A 20,789-nucleotide genomic window follows, 5' to 3' on the forward strand; every position below is an offset into this window, starting at 1 on the left:
GCTACCTGCAGCAAGTGTAAAAGTAGTTTGCATTAAGCCAGAAGAAATTCCCTTTCCACTAATCTATTGCTACAGCTTAACATGCAGATACCAAAAACTTTTGTGGGAGCTATGTGATTTAAGGAAAAAATACATTAGCCAAGATGCTCAAGGATGCAACCCAATATTTTCTGTGTCCCTAGCCTCTGACTGTTAGAAGCTGTGAAGAAGAGAGGATGATTACTCAATAACTGCTCATTCTGTTCATTTCCTCCAAAGTACCTGGCACTGGTCACTGTCAGAAGACAGGATACTGGGCTAGATGGACCATTGGTCTGATCCCTCACAGCCATTCTTATGTTACAGGTTCTGGACGCAAGGATTGTAGCTCATGCAGAAAGAGCCTAAATGCCTTGTCCTGCAAGCTCTTCTCTCTCCTACACAGGACTGCATGAAAGTGTTTGCAGAACAGGGACTTAAGCAATCAGAAGTGATTGCTATTGGGAAAAATCAGTCACCAAAAGTGTCTTGGCTCCAAGTATAATTTTTTTTTTTTTTTGGCTTTCTGGTAAGGAAGCTATTTTCAGCCACTGATAGACAAGCTTCTAGTACAGGTGGCTTATGAGGAGAAAAAAAAAAAAACAATCTAGGAGGCTTTTAATTAAAGTTTTTTTGTTTTTGTTTTTTTAATGGACCATAGCTTGTCATCTGAAGACAAACTGACACCCATCATTTAATGTAGCAACTAAGAGTATAGTATTTAGTGTTAAGTATCCCAATTTTGACAGGTTAGGCTGGGTTGCTTCCTCTCCATGCCTCAGAGGAGGGGTCTAAAGAAGTGATAAAGGTAGTGCAGCAGGGCATAAGTTTTTCCCCCACAGAATGGACCATGTGGTAAGGAAATTCTCATGGAACACCTCTCCCATTTGTAACTGGGCATACCACTTCTCCCATTTGAGACTGCATAACATGCTTGTGGGAGCTATAGCAATCAGTTACATTCAACATACCAAGAAAATATTGTATTTGTTTTGACTACATTTTAGAAAACAGAACATGGAAGCCAGACAGAGATCCCATGGACCTAGATTCTCAAGCAATATAACTTCATTGGCCAGAACGCTTGCTTATAGAACACAGGTAGAGAAAATAAAGTTTAAGAAACAGACTAGCAAAGAGTTAGTAGAGCCAGCCACATGCTTGAATGTACTTATGAGCAGGGACAGAAAAATCCATTAAGTGCTAGCACCAATTTTAGCCCAATACTATCATTCTCTCAAAATTAGTTATCTACTATCCACGGTAATCTCATTAAGGTATTCACTGATTGTTAGTCATTAACACTTCAATTAGTTTATAATATAAAAACTCAATTCCCACACAACCCCCCTCCTCCCCTCCAAAGCAAAACAAAACCCACAGGGCAAAGCTTGCGGTTTTCGTGCTGGAAGTAGTTTACAAAGGAGTCCTTCTCCCCCTCCCCCCCACAGCACACAGTCCCTAGGAGCAGTTTTAAAGTGAAATTTTTCCATTTAGTAATTCATACCTTGTGATGCAACCAGATAGGAAGACTTGTAAGCTTATTCAAAAGCAGGAAAATTTGCTTAAGATAACTAGAAAATCATCTCACTCCTTCCCTTTTGAAGGACTAGTTTTGTTTTGCAGTAATATCAACCTTGCTTCCAGGACAGAGACAAAACCCAGCAATTTTGCTTTATGAAATTTATGATCCAGATCCAACCTAACATTTGTTGGTTTATAGTTGCAAAGTAAGTTCCAAATGCACAGTTTTAGATTTAGTTTATTCACTGCACTTGTCAAGGAAGACTCATTCAGGTTGTTTGCTCATACTCTTGACTGTGTACCTTTTAAAAAAATATGGAGCTATACCTATCACATAGAACTATAAGGGACCTTGAAGGGTCATCAAGTCCAATCCCCTGCCTTTACAGCAGGATCAAGTATAGTTCCTGACAGATTTTTTTTTTGCCCCAGATCCCTAAATGGCCCCCTACTGTTACTCATTAAATAGTAAGCTTTATTTTTCCCCATCCAGACAGGGTCTGAACATTTCCTTAATTGAGAATAAGGATGTGCTGCTTCTCAGAGAGTGAGAAGTCATGACAACTCTGGCAGTTGACACTTGCAAGGCCAACAGCACAGCTCTAGACAGAGACATTATATGCTTAATCGGAACATTAAAAGAAGCTATTTGGACAACCTGTACTATTATTGTTTGCAAGGAGAGGTTTTTAAGTGTGCCTGTGTACTTGATGCACTCCTGTGGAACCTTAAGCATATCAGGGTCCAAAGTTTCTTGCCAAGCCACTTCAGGCCCCCAGCCAGAGTACAAATATATTAACATTAGTTAACTGGTTAAGAACAGGTTTAGAGACTGCTTTGCCTGAACTGTGGAAGCCAGAGGAAAACTTCCTAAGCCATTTTAGAACAGTTTTCCAAACTAGGTATAGAAAAGTAGATAGGAAAGGTACATGTCTAAAGTAACTGCCTTATCAAGCCCTATCATAGGAGCCAACCACTGCATCTTGGACTCTACCCTGCACCAGACACCTATGTTGCAGAAACCCCTCTGGACCCAATTCTCCAAATGTGTGATCGCCCTTAGGTTCTCCTTTGAAATTCAGTACATATAGCTTTGAGTGCTGTGATTACACATTCTTGTTGAACACTGACATTTGAAGATATGTTGTTTGTCCTTAAAAAGTCAGTCCTACAAGAAGTTATTCTACATTAACCAAACTTAGTAGCCCTTAAGAATTAATAAACCATAATGAGAGATTTCTGAAAAAGCATAGAATGTTTAAAAATTAGTGGCTTCAACTTAATATGAAGCCTTTAAAAAGCTAATTTTACTTATTCTGTATTAAAAGACTGTACCTTTGACAGTTTATAATGAATACTATACAAGTTCATACATCACACATATGGGACACTGGTTCAAGTGTTAAATTCTTAGCTGTATTACTAGTACATTTATTAAAATCATTTTAAAAAGGCATCTAGTTACATTTAAGAAAGTAAATAGCATAATAAAAGTATCAGTTGTTTTAGCTTGCGCACAGAGGTCCTGAGAGTTACATCAACCTAAAAAGGAAACAGAGTCCTGATATTAGAGTGGTCAGTTTCACTTTCTGGCTCCAATACATTACAATACTCCCTCTCAATCTATATGTGGTCCACAATGTGTTACCTGGGCCACAGGATGAGGGAACCCCCCCGCCCCACACACACACTCTTATATCCAGTGCCTCCTACCCAGAGACCCCTCCACAAAGCGAGGACAGGAGTGGAGCCCTGGGTGGCAGGCCCTGCAGCAGGGACACTGGACCCTTGGTGGGGCTGGCAGCTCCAGACCCCACACTGCAGGGACAGCCCATGACATCAACCCCACCACACCCTGAAGGACCCACCAGGCAGCCCATGGCCTTCAGCACACAGTTGGGCCGCAGCTGTGTGCTAATATCAGAGGGTAGCCGTGTTAGTCTGGATCTGTAAAAGCAGCAAAGAATCCTGTGGCACCTTATAGACTAACAGACGTTTTGGAGCATGAGCTTTCGTGGGTGAATACCCAGGATGAGGCCCTGTTCTAGCAGTTGAGGTGTGAAAACCAAGAGCATCCTGCAGCAAAAAAACTTCAGGACCAGACTTCAAAGAGAAACTGCTGAGCTTCAGTTCATCTGCAAATTTGACACCATCAGCTCAGGATTAAACAAAGACTGTGAATGGCTTGCCAACTACAAAACCAGTTTCTCCTCCCTTGGTTTTCACACCTCAACTGCTAGAACAGGGCCTCATCCTCTCTGATTGAACTGACCTCGTTATCTCTAGCTTGCTTGCTAGCACACATATATATATCTGCCTCTGGATATTTCCATTACATGCATCTGAGGAAGTGGGTATTCACCCACGAAAGCTCATGCTCCAAAATGTCTGTTAGTCTATAAGATGCCACAGGATTCTTTGCTGCTTGTGTGCTAATAGGACCACATGTTGAGAACCACTGCATTACAGTAATACCACAACATTTAGACTATAGACCCTTCAGAAAAAGGTGTGTTTAAACAATATTTAACAAAGAAAGACATTAGTTTAAGAGCTTTTGGCTTTAATTATAAAACTTCAAGCCAGTTTGACCTGACAACATCCTTTTGGAGTACAGTTTCTATTAAATCATTGAAAGGAAGGAGAACTAGACCTGCAGAAACAAATGCCACTTAGTTTGGTGAAAAAGAACTTCAGTTTACATAGTTTAGGTCTAATGCTTTCCTTAGCTTTAACACAAGAACACCCTCAGATTGTATTTGAAACCCTGCATGGGGCCTCTGATCGGGTATCACTGTTGTTGTATACAAGACCCAGAGAAATAAAACTGACCAATCCAGTTTTTACCTCACTGAAGAGGCACAGATATCTGAGGAGCACACTTCAGTAACATATTAAAAAGTAACAATGTTGCAATGCTTAGAGGGTTAATTGTAGTGTTCCTTTAAAAAAGGGAAAGCTAACTCATACCAGTCTCACATAACAATAACCCCAGTAGTACAATACAGCATTGCACTGACCTGGACAAGTCTACCATTCCTTAGCACTAAGCAGAGGTTGTGGAATTAGATGCAACTTCTGAGATCCCAGTTCAGTAGGATCACTAGGTAGTTTTCACTGAAACTCACCACCACAGGTGGGCCTGTATCTGCAGCTTCTATTATAGAAGTTCAGCAGTACACCCTCTAGAACAGCATTTCTCAACCTTTTTGATACCAGGGACCAGCTTGCTGCTTTCCTGAACTGTGTCAGGGAGATCCCAGGGACTTGCACTGGTCCACTGAGCCGAGGTTGAGAAATACTGCTCTAGAAATGTAGACCCAAGTCCCCTCCCACAAGACTTGTGCTCTTTTGTTCAAGCTAGTGCAGGTTTTGCTTGTGGAGTGCAAGCTCTTGTGGTGCATAGCACAACATGAACTGTCCTGCAGCGAATCCATGAAGCCAAGAGTACAGAACCTGTTTCCACAATCACCACGCAGACACACAGGGACGGAGGGTTCTGCCAGCTCATTAGCCTCCCGTACGGGCGCATCCCTAACGCACGGAAATGGAGAGGCAACTTTCAAGCCATCTGATCAGCCACAGCAGCTTCGGGCTGAGGCCCCCGCCAGCCCCCCAGCTTCCTGGTGTGCCAGACGGCCCGCTCCCCTCCCGGCACGCCGGAGACAGACAGCGTCGCGTCACCGAGAGCGATCGGCCGCAGGGCGCCCCAGAGGCCCTGGGCAGGAGGCAGCACAACCGCAGCACCAGGGGCTCCCTGGCCGGCGCGCTGCGGGAGAGCAGGGGGGAGCAGGCATCGCCGCACCGCGCCTCCGCAGCCCGGGAGGAGCCCAGAGAGCAGCCCCCGCCCCAAACACCCCCACTGGGAGCAACGCGGCGCCCCCACTTCACTCACCGCCCGGCCTAGCAGCTACAGCGCTCACAACGAGCCCCCTCCACACTGACAGTGCAACGCCGGCGCCCGGCCCGCCCTATTTAAGCCGCCCCCACAAACCGCCGCCGGAGCGGCGTGGTGCGTGTGCGCCGCGCCCGCCCCTCTGCCCGCCCAGAGTCGGCGGGCGCTAGGGCTGCGGGGTAGCCGAGCCGCCGCGGGCCAATAGCGAGGCAGCGGGGCCTGGGCGAAGGCAAGTAAACAACGGGGGGGCAGGAAGACCCAGATCCATCCCGGGGCCAGCAGCGTTCTGCACAGAGCGAGCCCCGCTCCCAGTGCTTCCCGGAATTAAGCGCGACCTCAGGCGGCGTTAGAGATGGGCCAAGATCTGTTTGCTCAGGTCTCGAGTTAATGGCAGCGAGAGAGGAAAATGGAAGAGGTATGGGGGAGGGAGAGAGTGCATATGTGCAGCTGAGCTTTGAAAATGCAGGGTGGAGGAGACAGACAAAAAGCTATTCCAGAAACAGGGAGTTGCAAAGAAGGCTCTTCTTCCAATGGCGGGGAAACGGGGTGAAGAGATCTAAAAAGAACATCCCAGTGTCACTCGTCATCAGGCCAGATACATAACAGTCTTGAGGTTTCTTCTCTTCTGCCTAAGTACACATCATATCCACAAACCTGGGTTCACAGTTTCACAGCTCCGAACTGGACCATACCTGGGGAGGTCTGTTGCTATGACTCACAGCGCCCTACGTCCCCCAAACAGTGATTCATTTTCCCTCTCACCTCTGTAACTTTATAGACACTTTTAGGTCAGTATAATCTATGTTGCATTAGTATGGTAAACAGACTAATATTTATATTAAGAAAGGAAGATGTCTGGGAAAATAATACCAAAAATACAGAAGCAGGCCACACTTGAAGGAGCAAAAAGGAATTTTTGTAAATCCAGTCAAATTTGCATAGAAAGAAGAGGAATGTGGTAGTGGCTGTTCAGAAGGTTAAACATGGGATTAAAGATTTAAACCCTAGTGACCAATGTCATGTGCATTCTTCTCCATTGTTAGATTTTACAAACAAGCATCAAGTAATCAGTAAATAAATTGTTCCCTGGCGGTGTGATTGTAAGACTGCTGTAAAAATCCACCATCATTTCATCCACGTCTTTAGTCAGAGTGGTTGGAAAATAAGGGCCTGGTTTTACAAAGTACTCAAAGCGTCCTCTGGTAGCTGAGAGAGATCAGCCACACAAGAGACACTCAGCATCTCACAGATAAAGAATTTGAGGTAAAGATTATCAATGAGTTTATCAGACATCTAGATTTGTTTCTGGAGGAGTCCAGAAAGTTGCCATCCATGGTGGATTTTCTTGTATTATCCAGACTTCCTGAGGATAAACATATGCCAGTGGTTACAGGACATTCATAGATTCCAATTCACTTTCACAACCTGCAAAACTTCATCATTGCGCAATAAAGAATCACAATGTGATAACATTTGTATGCAGTTATGGCATTTTAAGCACTGTAATCTGTCATACTGATGCCAAGTCACAATACAAACCTCACAATATCATAAGAGACAAGTTATAGAGAGGAACTGTTAAAGATACTATTTACTATTACTTATACAGCATCAACATACTGATGACATGTAGCTGTTGAACTAGACATTAAATATGGTTGTGATGACCATGCACTTCAGATTAACATGGCAAGGAATCGGTTTGGAGTCTGTCACTATGTAAATAGATCAGCCTAGAGACTTGGATTCATATCTGGTTTAGCTGATGTGGGAGAGATGTAGAGGAGCCCTGCCTAAGCCTTCTGATCCCACTGGTAAGTGAACACTGAAACCCTGTGATTCAAGTGGAAAGCAAACAGATCTATCATTTCCTAATTGAATTCCTTTATCAGGAGATGTAACACATCCCAGTGTAGATTCCCATTCTGGATGATCTAATTTTTGCCTGCTGAGCCAGTCGACTGTAACCTTCATTTTTTGCTTGGATGTGGAGTGAATTTAATTACTCATTTTCTGCTGCCCAAGTCATGGTGAGCTTCTCCTTGAAGAACTATAGATATTGTTCCCCTTTGTGTATTCACATATGACCTGACTGAGGATTTGTCTGGCATGATCCGCACACAAGGAGAATCTAGATATGGAAGAAGAGCTTTGAGACCATATTGGATTGCCCTGACCTCTCTCCAGGTTATGCTGTGCTTGTTCACCTTGGATCAAGATCTCTTGGACAGTATTCAGTCCCACATGGACACCCATATCTCCACGCTTGCATCTGTGGTGATAATTGTCCTGATTGGTTCACCTCTTGGAAAGCCTGACTTGAATCTCCTTGGACTCATCCACCATCTGAATGACTTGAGAATCCTCCTGGAGAAAGACAAGGGGAAGCTCTGTAGCAACCTCATGAAAGCACAGGTTCACACAAGAGGACACTGACCCCAGAATTGACACAAATGAATAATGGGTACTTCCCTTGAGAGGCAGACTGTTTGAATAAGATTCCTCAGCTTCTCCTGGTTTTCCTGCAAAAAAAAAAAACCTTTGTAGAGGACAGTGCCCATCTCCACTCTGAGATGGGGAATCTGCTGAAATGGTGTTAACTGACTTAATCACAAAACCATAGCTTGGCAGCATCCTTATCACCTGAGTGGTATCATCTATGATTTTGACCCTGGATGAGGCTTGATAAGGAGATTACACAGGAAATGTTAGACGTGGACCCTTCCTGTCTGAAAGCAGCTATTAGTAATATCAGTACTTGTGGTGCGGTTGCTAAACCAAAGGGAAAGGACCTGCACTGGTAGTGTTGTGTTTCAAGAACAAAGCACAGGAAGCATTTGTGAGACTGTCAAATTAGGATCTGGAAAGAGGCATCCTTCAAATCTACTGATGTCATACAGTCCCTTTTGATGATGGCAGCTAGTGAAGATGTTAAGATCTCCATCTTGAATTTTGATTTCTTCATGGATTTGTTGTAATACTTGAAGTAGAGAACTGCTCTGTAACCTTATGGCTTTTTTGGGACCTGGGGGCAGGAGGAACTAGGAACAATATGGAATATCGGCCTCATTTCCTCTGTATTGCTCTCATTTGTAGGAAATCTAGGATGGCTGTCTGCAGAGCCAAACTCCTCCTCAAGGAGCAACACTTAATTCTACATGTTGGCACTAAGGATTATCTCCCATATGCACACTATGAGGGTGAGTCAGGAACCATGCACTGAGGAATACCTGCCCAGCTGCAATCTACAGATTTCTGTGGCTGGAGGGAAACAATTTCCCTCTGTTCCTCTGAGAGCACCTCCTAGAGGACTCCCCATAATCACTCTTCAAAAAGATAAATGCGAGCAGAGAGAGATCTTTTTGTTTCCTTAGAGCTTTTTATTGGGGTGTCACAGAGGTCTGAATGTCCGTTTCTTAACTCTTCATTGACCCTCCTCCTCTTCCTCCTCAGATGGGAAGAGAAAGTTCAGACTGAGAGTCCTCTGGGGAGGTGAGGGCAACTTTGTGATTACTCTTTCAAGCAGCTTTCTCACCTCGAGAAAGGGGGGCGGGGTATCATACTGGAGCTTGTGCTGGACTGGGTCTGAAGTGGGCTTTCCAGGCTCCCAGAGTTTGTTCAAGGAAGATTCCTGGATGTGGCCTGGGCATAGGCTGACTCCATCCCAGAAGCACCAAGGTTCCAATCCAGGAGGTTCAACAGGAGTCTTTAGCCCACTTGCTGCACTGGGAAACAGCACCTAGCTGATACTGCTGGCAATCAGTGGCTCAGGAAATAGCCCTGAGCCACTGAAAGATTAGTTGGGGGGGTGGTTGTGCACAAAAGTCCTTACCAGACTCTCCTTAGTTTACCTTAGGCCCCTGTCCATAGCTCCCTGTCATGGCAGCAGCTGCAGAAGTGTGGCTGGGGAGCTGTTCTGCAGTCAACAGTTGGTGCTGTAAGCACAGACATTAGCAGCTGGGCAGGAAGCTTCCCTGGCCTTTTGATACTGTGCTTCACCCCACACACCTCTGCATGGGGGAGCCACTGCTCTCAGGACTGCCTCCTGTGCCAGTCCATGGGTGCTAAGGTGCTCCCAGTTGCTTCCTGGGAACAGTCTTGCTCTGGAACGGAAGGGGGAGGAAACACTGCCCTGCCCAAGCATTTGAGGTGACCTGGGTCTCTGCAGAAGAACAGACACAGATCCCCAGCGAACCAGCCACTTAATTCACAGCGAGGTGCAGGAGATGCAGCATCTGGCTTTCCTTCTTCTTAGTCTTCTCTACCAAACCACTCTGTATGGGTGAGCAAGGGGCATAGAGAGTCCCAGTGACCAAAGGCATTCCCTTTCTCCCCACTGCTGATAAAGACAGACCTTGACAGCCTGATTGTTTTAAGCCAGTTTTTTTCTTCAAGTTTGCTCTGCAGCAGGCAGAAGCTGGTCTGCCAGCGTGAAGATGATGAGGCAAATGAAAAACTGGCAGTTTCTCAGAGAAATACCTCTTACATCTCTTATCAGTGACTGATAGACAGGTTTGGTCCGCCTCCAGGTTTACTAGAGCAGATACCAAATGTAAAAGATTTGTGGACCTCTCTACAAATGAGAGAGGGAGTAAAATAATTTAGCATCATCCTTTGAAAATGCAAATTTTGTGGAGGAGAATAGTCAGTTACGTACTGTCACACTTTGTGAAGGAACCATACTTCATGACAATTCCAAATCCTAAACATTACATGTTCTGTCTATATTCTGGTGCAGTATGGAAAGTATGTGATAGCTGTACAAGATCATTGTTACAGCTTTGCGTTGCTTTATCTGCATACTTGAGAAGCCCACTGGATTTGGGAAACTTCAGCCTAAATTTTATGAAGTCATACTATGTATGTATATTTTAGATTGCCATAGCTTTTCTAGTCATTTCTAGTCTTGTGTGCATTGTTTTTCATGGTTGTTGTCAGGGTTTTTACCTGAGACTGGTTTAGGGTTAAGGCTCATCTTAAATGTTTTCCTTACATACATATCTGTAATCTTTTACAAGATGCTGGAGGACTTCTCATTGTAGAGACTACAAATCTATCTTGAGGCTTACAACTGTATTATGAGGATGTGTGGTGAGTCGAAAAATATTTCCTAGGAATTACTTCTATAGCTTAATAAATAGCCCCTTGCTCCTCTGTATGTTACCTTGTCACTTCGCTGACTTTCATGTTACGTGGTTCATAGATTTATAGATTTTATGGCCGGAAGAGACCATTAGGTTCATCTAGTGTTACCTCCTGTATAACACAGGATACAGAATTTCACCAAGTGATTCCTGCATCAAGCTTATAACTTCTGGTTGAGCTAGAACATATCTTTCTGAAAGACATCCAGTCTCAATGTAAAGACTTTAAGTGACAAAGAATTACTCCATCACAGAAATTTGCGCTTTATTCCTAGTCTGAATTTATCCAATTTCATCTTCCAGCCGTTGGAACTTGTTACACTTTGTCTGCTGAATTAAAGAGCCCTCTGGTATCGGAAATCTTCTCCACATATAGGTACTTACCGGCCATTATTAATTCAACTCTTAACCTTCTCTTTGATAAACTAAATAGATGGAGCTTTTTTAGTCTCCCACTACAAAGTAGGTTTTTGAAATCTCAAATCTCGAACTCTCAAATCAATCATCACTTCCAGTTTGACAACATCTTTTTTTAAAGTATGGACATCAGAACTGGATACAGAATTCCAAGAATAGTCTCACTAATGCATTAAACGGTGGTAATAGCCCACCCTACTTCTACTCAATATTCCCTTACTTAAATCCATGGATTGTATTTGCTCTCTGAAGTTGGCCTTGATTGGGGAGTTGAGTACTGAGGAGAAGAGGAACATAGCTGGCTTTGTTGTACTAAAATAATGTGGTGGAGATAAAATAGATGGAAACAGGAAGGAAGAAGATTCTTCCTGGCTGTAAATACAGTAAGGAGAATATATGATCATAGCATTTTTTGTATTCTCCCATAGAGGAGAAGCTAAGGAGTTCGGTCACTGTGAGCTAGCTTGAGCTGGGAATCTTTAACTAAGAAGGCATGCATAAGCATAGTCCAGACTTGAAACTAACTAATGCTGCCCATGTGCAAGGGACATACAGTTCTTGAAACCCATTTCACTATAAGATGCCACAATCAGCTATAGTGGGCAGACAAAGGAGGATCTGAAATGAGATCCTGGGTACTGGCCTGCTGGTGCAGAGACCAGCAGTAATATGGATATCAATAAGCAGATTACCCAAAGTGGATTTCCAGTGAAATTCTTCCAGAAGAAGAATATCTGAAGAAGAGCTCAAAAGTTGTCTTCTTCACCAACTGAAGATCCATCCTGGTAGACAGGTTGGTCTATTCCTTTGTTTCAAAGTATCTGCCTTTATTTGTATTTAGAGGGAATCCACAGAGGGAGAAAAAAAACAAGGAGGTGTTATGTAAGGAAGCACTTGCTTACTGTTTAAACATTTACTTGATGTCTTAAAAACCACTTAAATGGATTGGTCCATGGATGAAGCCTGGTTATTTAAGTTATGGATTTTTTTTTCTTGATGGGCATCTGCAAATGCAATATTTGTAACTGTGTTTGTAAAAATCTACTTTATAACCTTGGGAGAGGGCTACAAGTCCTGATAATGATACAATTGTTTACTCCTTGCAATATATTTGTCAAGTGAAAATGTATGAGAAATCTTACACTGTTGTCTATTTGTATGCATAGAGAGATTTTGCTGAACAGGGAAAATTGGTGAGAAATGGCAAACTAAGACCCCTGCACATTCCAAAATTTAAACTTGTAAAAGCGAAAATGAATTTGGGGAATTTCTAAATGCTAACAGCTGTTTGGCAACATCACAAAACCAACATGTAAGTGGTATGATTGGCAGTTTTTCACAGTACAGGGGTTGGAGGGCAAAAGTGAACTATACTGGCAGAGCTATGTGCCACGGTTTGCACATCGCCAATCCAAACTATGCCTGGCTCATGTACCATCACTTTCATTAGGCAAACTTAGAAAGAAAAGAAAGAAAAGTCAGGAACTTGATGAGAGCCATGAAACATGGATTTTTAAAAAATGGGACCCCTATCCAGGAAGAGTGTAAATCTTTAGAAGATACTAGAGCAGGGTGGGCAAACTACAGCCCGCGGAGCACATCCGGCCTGCAGGACCATCCTGTCTGACCCCTGAGCTCCTGGCCCAGGAGGCTAGCCCCTGGCCCCTCCCCTGCCGTCCCCCATCCCCAGCAGCCTCAGCTCGCTTGCTCCACCGCCATGCAATGCTCTGGGTGGCAGGGCTGAGAGCTCCCGGGGCAGCACAACTGCAGAACCTGGCCGGACCCGGTGCTCTGTGTTGCGTAGTGGCGGTAGTGGCAGTGTGACCTGGCTCCAGCTGGGCGGCACAGCTGTAGTGCCACCAGCCACCGGTGCTCTAGGCAGCGATGTAAGGGGGCAATCCCTGTTGTTCCTCCTATTTTGTTTCACAGTTGTATTGAGCAAAACCAGTTCACCTGCAGCTACTGAGGTATCTTATTTCTGTTTACTGAATGCCTCTTCTTTCTCCTATGAGGTTTAGACCATGGCTAAACCAGAGAGCTTGCAGCTGCACCATTGTAAACTCTCTAATGTAGCTGATCTAAGCCGAGGAGAGAAGGCTCTCCTGCTGCCTTAACTATTCCAGCCCCCATGAGTGATGGCAGCTCTCCCACCGACATAGTGCTGTCCACACCAGTGCTTAAATCAGCATGAGTTATGTTACTCAGGGGGTGGCTAATTCACACCCCTGAGCAACATAATTTGTTGACTTATGCTGTAGTGTAACCATAGCTTTAGCATAAACTCACTAAATAAAGATATTTCTCAAATACTGCAAGTGAAACGGAAATCAACTACTGGGGACGGAGATTACTGCTCTCTTCAACTGAATACTTCAAATGTGCCTTTTCAAATTCAAAAGTTAACTAGCCGACTAAAGGGTGAACATAACAAGGAAGTTTTGCAGTTGGTTTTGTCAGTGAAATTTAATGAGCTCAGCAAAACAATCGAACACTATACGCAAAATAAACATTCCTGGCAGGACTCAGTGTTTGAAAAACTATGTTATAAAAAGAAAAATCAACACTTGTTATTTCTTGGCTTTCATAACACTCCCCCTCAGTGATAAAGGTGCTTTTAAAGTGTATGCTAAAAGCAAAATGATGATGATAATGTTGGGTCAGTTTACTTGAATGTGCCTCATACAGTAGTGTCACACAGGCTGAGTTAAACCTCACTAAAAGTCAGGGGCATATCCGATACCCCTCATTATAGATAATAGAAAGATGCCATTAAGCTCCTTTCTTAACAAGGTAGCTAAAACAATAGCAGCTTCCTCCCAAAATACAAGCATGTCACTACACAAATCAAAGGCACATATGGGAAAAGGGTTTCTCTGGGTATTGTTTTTGCAGGTTTTCATGTCTGTGAAAGAGAGTGGAAGACCAGAGAAGCTGAGAAAGAAGGAAGCAAGGAAACACTAGACAGTCTGAACAAACACTGGGAGCATGGCCCTGTAAAAAGCCTACAGAGAGCTTTTTGGACTGACTGCTGGCAAAAATGGGACTGGGGCAGTGAGCAAAGAAACTCACTCATGTTGTTTGATTCTTGTTCAGAGAAACAGGACTTTGTAAGTGTAAGCAGAGTCAGGATAAGCTCTACCCTGACATCTGGAGCCAACATGTCGCGTTTCTAGTGCACGCCTACAACACCACAAAGAATGACGCTACAGGAGTCACCCCATATCTCTTAATGTTTGGGCGGGAACCAAGATTACCCATAGACCTGTGCTTTGGTGTATCCGAGGATGGAGATAGCTAAGAAACTCACCAGCAATATCTATCCCGACTACGAGAAAAGCTGTGGGATGCTTATCACTTAGCTACATCTGCAGCTCAGAAGAATGCAGGCCGCAACAAACAGCGATATGATGCTAGGGTACGTCTGCAAGAGCTCCAGCCAGGGGACAGAGTCCTGCTGCGAAATTTGGGTATTGCTGGCAAACACAAGATAGCTGACAGGTGGAAGGCAATACCTTACCTAGTGATGGAAAAGCTAGGAGACCTGCCGGTTTATAAGATCAAACCTGAAGAGGGTACAGGGCAGACAAAGACCGTGCACAGAAACCTTTTGCTCCCTGTGGGGGAATTGGTAGGCAGCCCTTATGAGATTGGCCACAACCAGGCAACTGGGCAGAACGAAGGTGCTGTGCCAAAGCCGCCTTCCAATGTGGACAGCCAGCTCCCTGCAACTAACCTACTCCTACTCAGCACATCTGAGAGTGAGTCTGAGGAGGAAGACACAACCATGGGGTATCCTGGGATGAAGAGAAGATTTCAGTCTCGATCCGCTGAATCAGAAGAGAGCACATCCTCTTCCGCCCTAAACCCTATGGCAGAAGTATTTAGGCCCATTCCCGACATCCCTGAGCCACTGGTGGGACCCCCGTGTAATGACTTACACAGGCTATTGGACAGTGGTGATATACAGATGGAGGATGTCTAGAGCACCTGCGACTCTCCACTGTTAGAACTAGAAATGCAGGGACCTATGCCAGTATCTGAGGGGAACTCACAGGAAACCTCCCCATCCGTCACTCAAGAGGATGTCCCCCCTACCATAGCAACAGAGATTCTCAATAGGCGAGACAGGGTAATAAGACCAGTGAAATGGTTAACTTACGGTGCACCTGGGGTGATTAGTGAGGAGCCTATACATTTAGCACACAGGTTTGTGAAAGCTAAAGTGGGCTATCTAATGCCTTTTGGAGGGGACCAATAAGTTGGTATAGTAGGGGATGTGATTTGTCGGGACGACAAATTCCTGGCTGGGGGGAGGATGTAAGCAGAGTCAGGATAAGCTCTACCCTGACATCTGGTGGAAAGAATTTCAAAGAGTGTATTTGCATAGGCACGCTTACCCTATCCCAGACTGCCGAGCTGTGGGACTGCTTGGTGACAAATGACTCACCCTCAGTTGGGTGGTACTTGCTAGACAAGGGACATGGGTTCCAAACCCAGTGAATTGAGAGAGGCTGGGGACAGATATCTGTGCCTGGTGGTGCAGTCTCCTTGTGGAGCCAGAAGCACCAGTTCCACCCCCTCCTCTCTCTACTGTGGAATGTCAGAGTTGATTTTTTTTATTCCCTCAAGAATCTAAATACAGGTTACTGAGCTGAACTCACTTTGGGCTAATGGTGCACTAGTACTGGGGCTCCCCCACTAAGAACTGAGATCACTAAGAGCTGAGATCACTAAAGAGCTGAAATTACTGAGCTAAGAGCACTGAGTACTGTGCTAACTAGTGGGGGAGCCTGAAACTATACTGTGGAACAGAGCAGCTGGCGGAGTGGAGCAGTTGTGGGGACGGCTGGAGCGGATCACGGGACAGCTGGTGGCAGCGGAGCGGCTGCCAGAGCGGAGTAGCTGTGGGACGGGTGGAGCGGCCCACAGAGCGAGCGGAGCCGAGCAGTTTGCAGAGAGAACTGGAGCAGCTCATGGAGCAGAGCAGCTGGTGGAGCGGAGCAGTTTCTGAGGACGGCCGGAGGAGCAGTGTGGAGCGGCTGGTAAAGCGGAGCAATTCGTGGAGAAGGCAGAAGCAGAACCCACGGAGAGGCAGGGCAGTTGGCCCCGGACCACGTAAGGTGCCCCTTTCTACCCAGGCTGGGGGGAGGGACCTCTACAGATAAACTCTCGAACTCTGGGGTGGCATTGACCAGAGACTTTTGGGTTGTTGGACTTTGGGGTGCTTGGACTTAAAACCCTAAGGGAAAAAAGGACAGTGCCAAACGTACTTGGAGGTGGGTTTTTGTTTATGGTTTGTGTTATAACCCTGTTTGTGGCGTTTCTCCAATGGGATGCCGCATTGATTCCTTCCTTTATTAAAAAGATTTTGCTACACTCAGACTCCGTGCTTGCAAGAGGGGAAGTATTTCCTCCTAGAGGCGCCCAGGGTGTGTGGTATGTGAGTGTCCCAGGTCACTGGGTGGGGCCTCGAGCCGGTTATGCATTGTGTTACTGAAACGGAACCCCTGGATACTGAACCTCCTGGATACTAAACCCGGCCCTTGTTGCTGCCAACTCAGAGGGGCAGAAGGGTTACATAAGTTCTTTGTAAACAAATAAGATTCCATCAAATAAATACCAGACTCTATCATCCGTTTCTCCTCCTGATGAAAACAACCTGTATGGCTCCAAATTTTGGCCAATCCATTGACTACTTCAATTAGAGTTTGTGCACAAGCAGCACAGTCTCAGACCCAGAAGCAGGGCATTATACTGTTGCTTGCATGGCAACTGTTTAGAAACCCTTTGTTTCCAACAATGTGCAAAGACCCAACTCTGCTGCTGATGGAATGTTGGCATTTGGATAATGTTGGTTTTATAGCCTTTGAACATATGTTAGTCCTTCCAAGAACTGCCAGCTAATCACTGCATTACACATACTGTAAGGATTCTTTTAGATGCCTTCAGTTTAATGTTAGCCCATAAAAAAGATTGAACTGGGTCTTGAAAAGAGCTCAATATGAGCCTGATACAAAGCCTACTGAAGTCATTGGGAGCCTTTTCAAATTGACTTCAGTGTGCTTTTGATCATGCCCTAATAAATGATCTGAAAAGGCATAGATCTGTTAAACGTTTGGGACCAAATATGTTTCAGAGAAGCCTCAACCAAGCCTCCATTTGTGTACATGCAAATATAATTTATACACACAATCCATCATTTGCAATTTAGAATGATGGACTGTTACCTGCACACAAACAATAATGCTGAAAGCACATGTGTACAAGTGTTCATTCAGAGAAATGGAAGACAGATTTTTAAAATGTGGCTCTATATTTCTTTTGCAGATGATCAAATGTATGGCTAAATTCATAAACCAAAGAGGTTTGCCAAATATCTGGGAGAAAGACCTGGGAGTCTCTTTCTCTGAAAGTGAATGGATGGTAGACCTTGCAGATTATCAAAAGCTTCATTCAAATGGTGCCACATATCTACAAAGAGACAGAAAAACTCCAAAACTGAACCAAAAGCACCAACCTAATGTAAAAACATTAAAATTCTATCTATCTACCTATTAATTTATACCAGACTTGTCACCATAATAATTTTCAGACCAACCTTTTTTCCTTTAGTATGAGTTTGCCTGGAGACAAAGTGCATGTCTTCACTGCAGTAAACTTGAATTATCTACACTTAACTTAGTTCCCTTGAGTTAGCCTGTCTTGACTAAGAGTGGCCACGCTGTGAAATGACACCTGAGTTGTTGCATACATGCACATACTGCACGGCACTAAGACTTCTAGGGCCACATCCCATAGTGCTTTGTGCTGCAGTAAGCTTAGTTGCTCTCTGAATTCTTTCCCAATGCATTATGGGAGAACTTGACTGCCTTTTTAGGCACATGAGGGGAATTATGGGAAGGCATTGCAGGACTAACAGTATTCAAGTGGGGCTAGCTTGTATCTGCACTGCAGATGCTGAGCTGTGTTCACTCAAGTTTTAGCCTATTACCCACACACACACACATTCAGTGTAACTCAAGGGGTTTTGTGTGTGGTCAGGAGTCAAGGGCAACACTCATGTTATAAGTCAAGTTGGCTTTGTAGTGAAGACAAGCTCTTAGAGTCTTTAGTGGGCTTTGGATAAATATGATTAATACACACCCAAGTAAGAAATTCCAAAATAATCATGCTGCACATCTTCCTTCAAGAGACAGAACAAATGCAAGGATTAACAGACTATATAGCTAACGCCCTTTCCACATACTTCAGTTACCACCCATTCATCCTACTGAATCACACAGCACAATATAAAAAAAAATATTATCTTGCTTCCATGAATAAAAACTACCTATTCAACAAGGTATGAAGAAGTCCCTGATGGTATTCCTGAACAGTTACAGGAAACATGGTGTGTGAGTCTCTCTTTGGTAAAGTAGTATTAGGAAGTAGAAAATAAATGTTTTGGCCATGATTGTGTCCCTAGAAACTGTAAATGGTCAGCACCTACCATAAGCATATCTCCACCTGCCTACATGGAATTGGGAGGTCAGCCACCTGAGTGACCTGGACTCCCTGTCACTGGATGCTAGGGATCGTGAACCCAGGTGTGGTGGGAGAAGCAGGGCTATAGGGACAAATAAATTGTGCATATTGTCCTGCCCCACAAGGAATCTGCATGACATTATCTTGTCTACCAAGCCACCTCCCCAATGTAAAATCCCCTTTGTGGGAGAAAGTTCTAGAGGCTGTGGTAGTTGGGGAAATCCTTTGCAGCACGGTCCCACTACAGCAGTGACACACGTAGGGGAAGGAGTTCCTAGAGCCGCAATTTAAGCATTAGCATTCTGCATGTCTGGCCTTGACATCCAGGGGAACCTTAACTTCTGTGTAACTCTACAGATCTTTGGGTTTGGAGGGATGAATCCTCTGCCCATTTCAAGGGGATGTATACTACTATGTAGTTGACTTTCTTCTTAATTGTTCTTTATTATTCAAGGCTGAGGTTTTCAAAAGTGTCTAAGGGAATTAGGTGACCAACTCTCATTGAAAATAAATAGGAGTTGGGGGTGTAACTTGTGAAAATACCACTCCAATGTCTTCATTGTACATCCTAATGACAAATGTTCGTTATTGTATATTTTACCCCACAGGCAAATTGACCAGAGAATTGTTTAAAATAAGCCTTAAAGCCAACAATTTCGAAGTTCAGCTCTTAAATCCATACTTAGAGATCTAAGTAAGAGGTTGTGAAGTGGTTAGCACCCACAGCTCCAACTGAAAATAATAGAGAGCACTTCTAAAAATGAGGCCACTTATATCGGTGTTTAAATATAGATAGATAACTTTGACTTTAGTGATATTCACTGCCTTTTAAAAAAATAGTTTCTCTTTTTTTAAAAAGGGCATTTAACATATACTAGCACTCAAAGGGTGGACAAGCAATTACAGAATGTATGCATAAAAACTATTTAACATTTGGAGGTACTCAGTGGGAAAGCAGCTTCTATTAAAATGGATATTAAAATTTGAAAATATAAGTTTCCTTAAGCCAGAGGTGGGCAAACTACAGCCTGAGGGCCACATCCGGTTTGCAGGACCATCCTGCCTGGCCCTTGAGCTCTCAGCCAGGGAAGTTAGCCCCCAGCTCCTCCCCTGCTGTCCCCCCTGACACGCAGCCTCATCTCACCATGCTACCAGTGCTCTGGGCGGCTGGGCTGCAAGAGCCACTGGCTTGCCCCAGTGCTCTAAACTGCGCGGCAGCGTGGCTGGCTCCTATACAAACAAAATGATAAAGTCTAAATTAGCTATTACCACTCAAGAAAGAGATCTTGGAGTCATTGTGGATAGTTCTCAGAAAACCTCTGCTCAGTGCACAGTGGCAGTGAAAAAAACTGACAGAATTCTGGGAATCATTAGGAAAGGGATAGATAAGAAGATAGAAAATATCATAATGTTTCGATATAAATCCATGGTATGCCCACATCTTGAATTCTACGTGCAGATCTGGTCACCCCATCTTAAAAAAGATATATTGGAATTGGAAAAGGAACAGAGAAGGGCAAAAAAAATGATTAAGGGTATGGAACAGTTTTTGTTTAAGAAGAGATTAATAAGACAGGGACTTTTCAGCTTGGAAAAGAGATGACTAAGGGGGGATATGATAGAGGTTTATCAAAGCTTGATTGGTGTAGAGAAAATGAATAAGGAAGTGCTATTTACTCCTTCACATAATTCAGGAACTAGGAGTCACCCAATGAAATTACTAGGCAACAAGTTTAAAACAAACAAAAGGAAGTACTTCTTCACACAATGCACAGTTAACCTGTGGACAGTAGGAAAGTCAGGAAAAGAACTCTGGAGGTCTCTGCTCTAACTAGTAGAAAATTTTGCCTAAATGGTAGTAGCAACTTCAGCTGTTTGTTTAATATTCTGTAATTTGATTTTTACTATTGTGCATATTCCTTAAAAAATCAGTGCATAACATTTATCACTGTGCTGCCTCTGTGTAGCACTGTACATTGTTTTGGGCCTGACAGATATTTTATAATTGAAAAGGGATCTTAAGGTGGTGGAGTTTTTTACTTGTCTGGTCTAAAGTTCTTTGTGCTGGTTGGCTTATGCCAAGGATGGGTAAACTTTTTGGCCTGAGGGCCACATTGGGGTTCCAAAACTGTATGGAGGGCTGGGTAGGGAAGACAGTGCCTCCCTAAACAGCCTGGCCCCTGCCCCCTATCTACCGCCTCCCACTTCCTTCCCTTGACTGCCTCCCTCAGAACCCATGACCCATCCAACACCCCCTGCTCCTTGTC

At 44.1% G+C, this 20,789-nt stretch overlaps 1 protein-coding gene across 3 annotated transcripts in view; it reads right to left on the bottom strand.

Moving 5' to 3' along the window:
• ACSL1 (acyl-CoA synthetase long chain family member 1) overlaps positions 1 to 5,574 on the bottom strand; it is a 57,263-nt gene extending 51,689 nt beyond the window's left edge. Inside the window, exons 1-2 of one of the 3 annotated variants that reach the window (XM_050945334.1) lie at positions 5,438 to 5,574; positions 3,008 to 3,084 (exon numbers count right to left, since the gene is read on the bottom strand). Coding sequence is in view for 1 of the 3 variants with exons in the window: in XM_050945331.1 (XP_050801288.1) it covers positions 4,563 to 4,579 (17 nt within the window). In the remaining 2 variants the exon portion in view is untranslated. Of the gene's footprint in view, positions 1 to 3,007; positions 3,085 to 4,562; positions 5,000 to 5,437 lie in introns of those variants that run through there. The other 2 variants (XM_050945332.1, XM_050945331.1) reach the window with 2 other exon arrangements.
• Positions 5,575 to 20,789: the final 15,215 nt, after the last annotated feature.

This window comes from Gopherus flavomarginatus, chromosome 3 (genome assembly GCF_025201925.1).
Source record: "Gopherus flavomarginatus isolate rGopFla2 chromosome 3, rGopFla2.mat.asm, whole genome shotgun sequence".
Classification (NCBI taxonomy): Eukaryota; Metazoa; Chordata; order Testudines; family Testudinidae; genus Gopherus; species Gopherus flavomarginatus.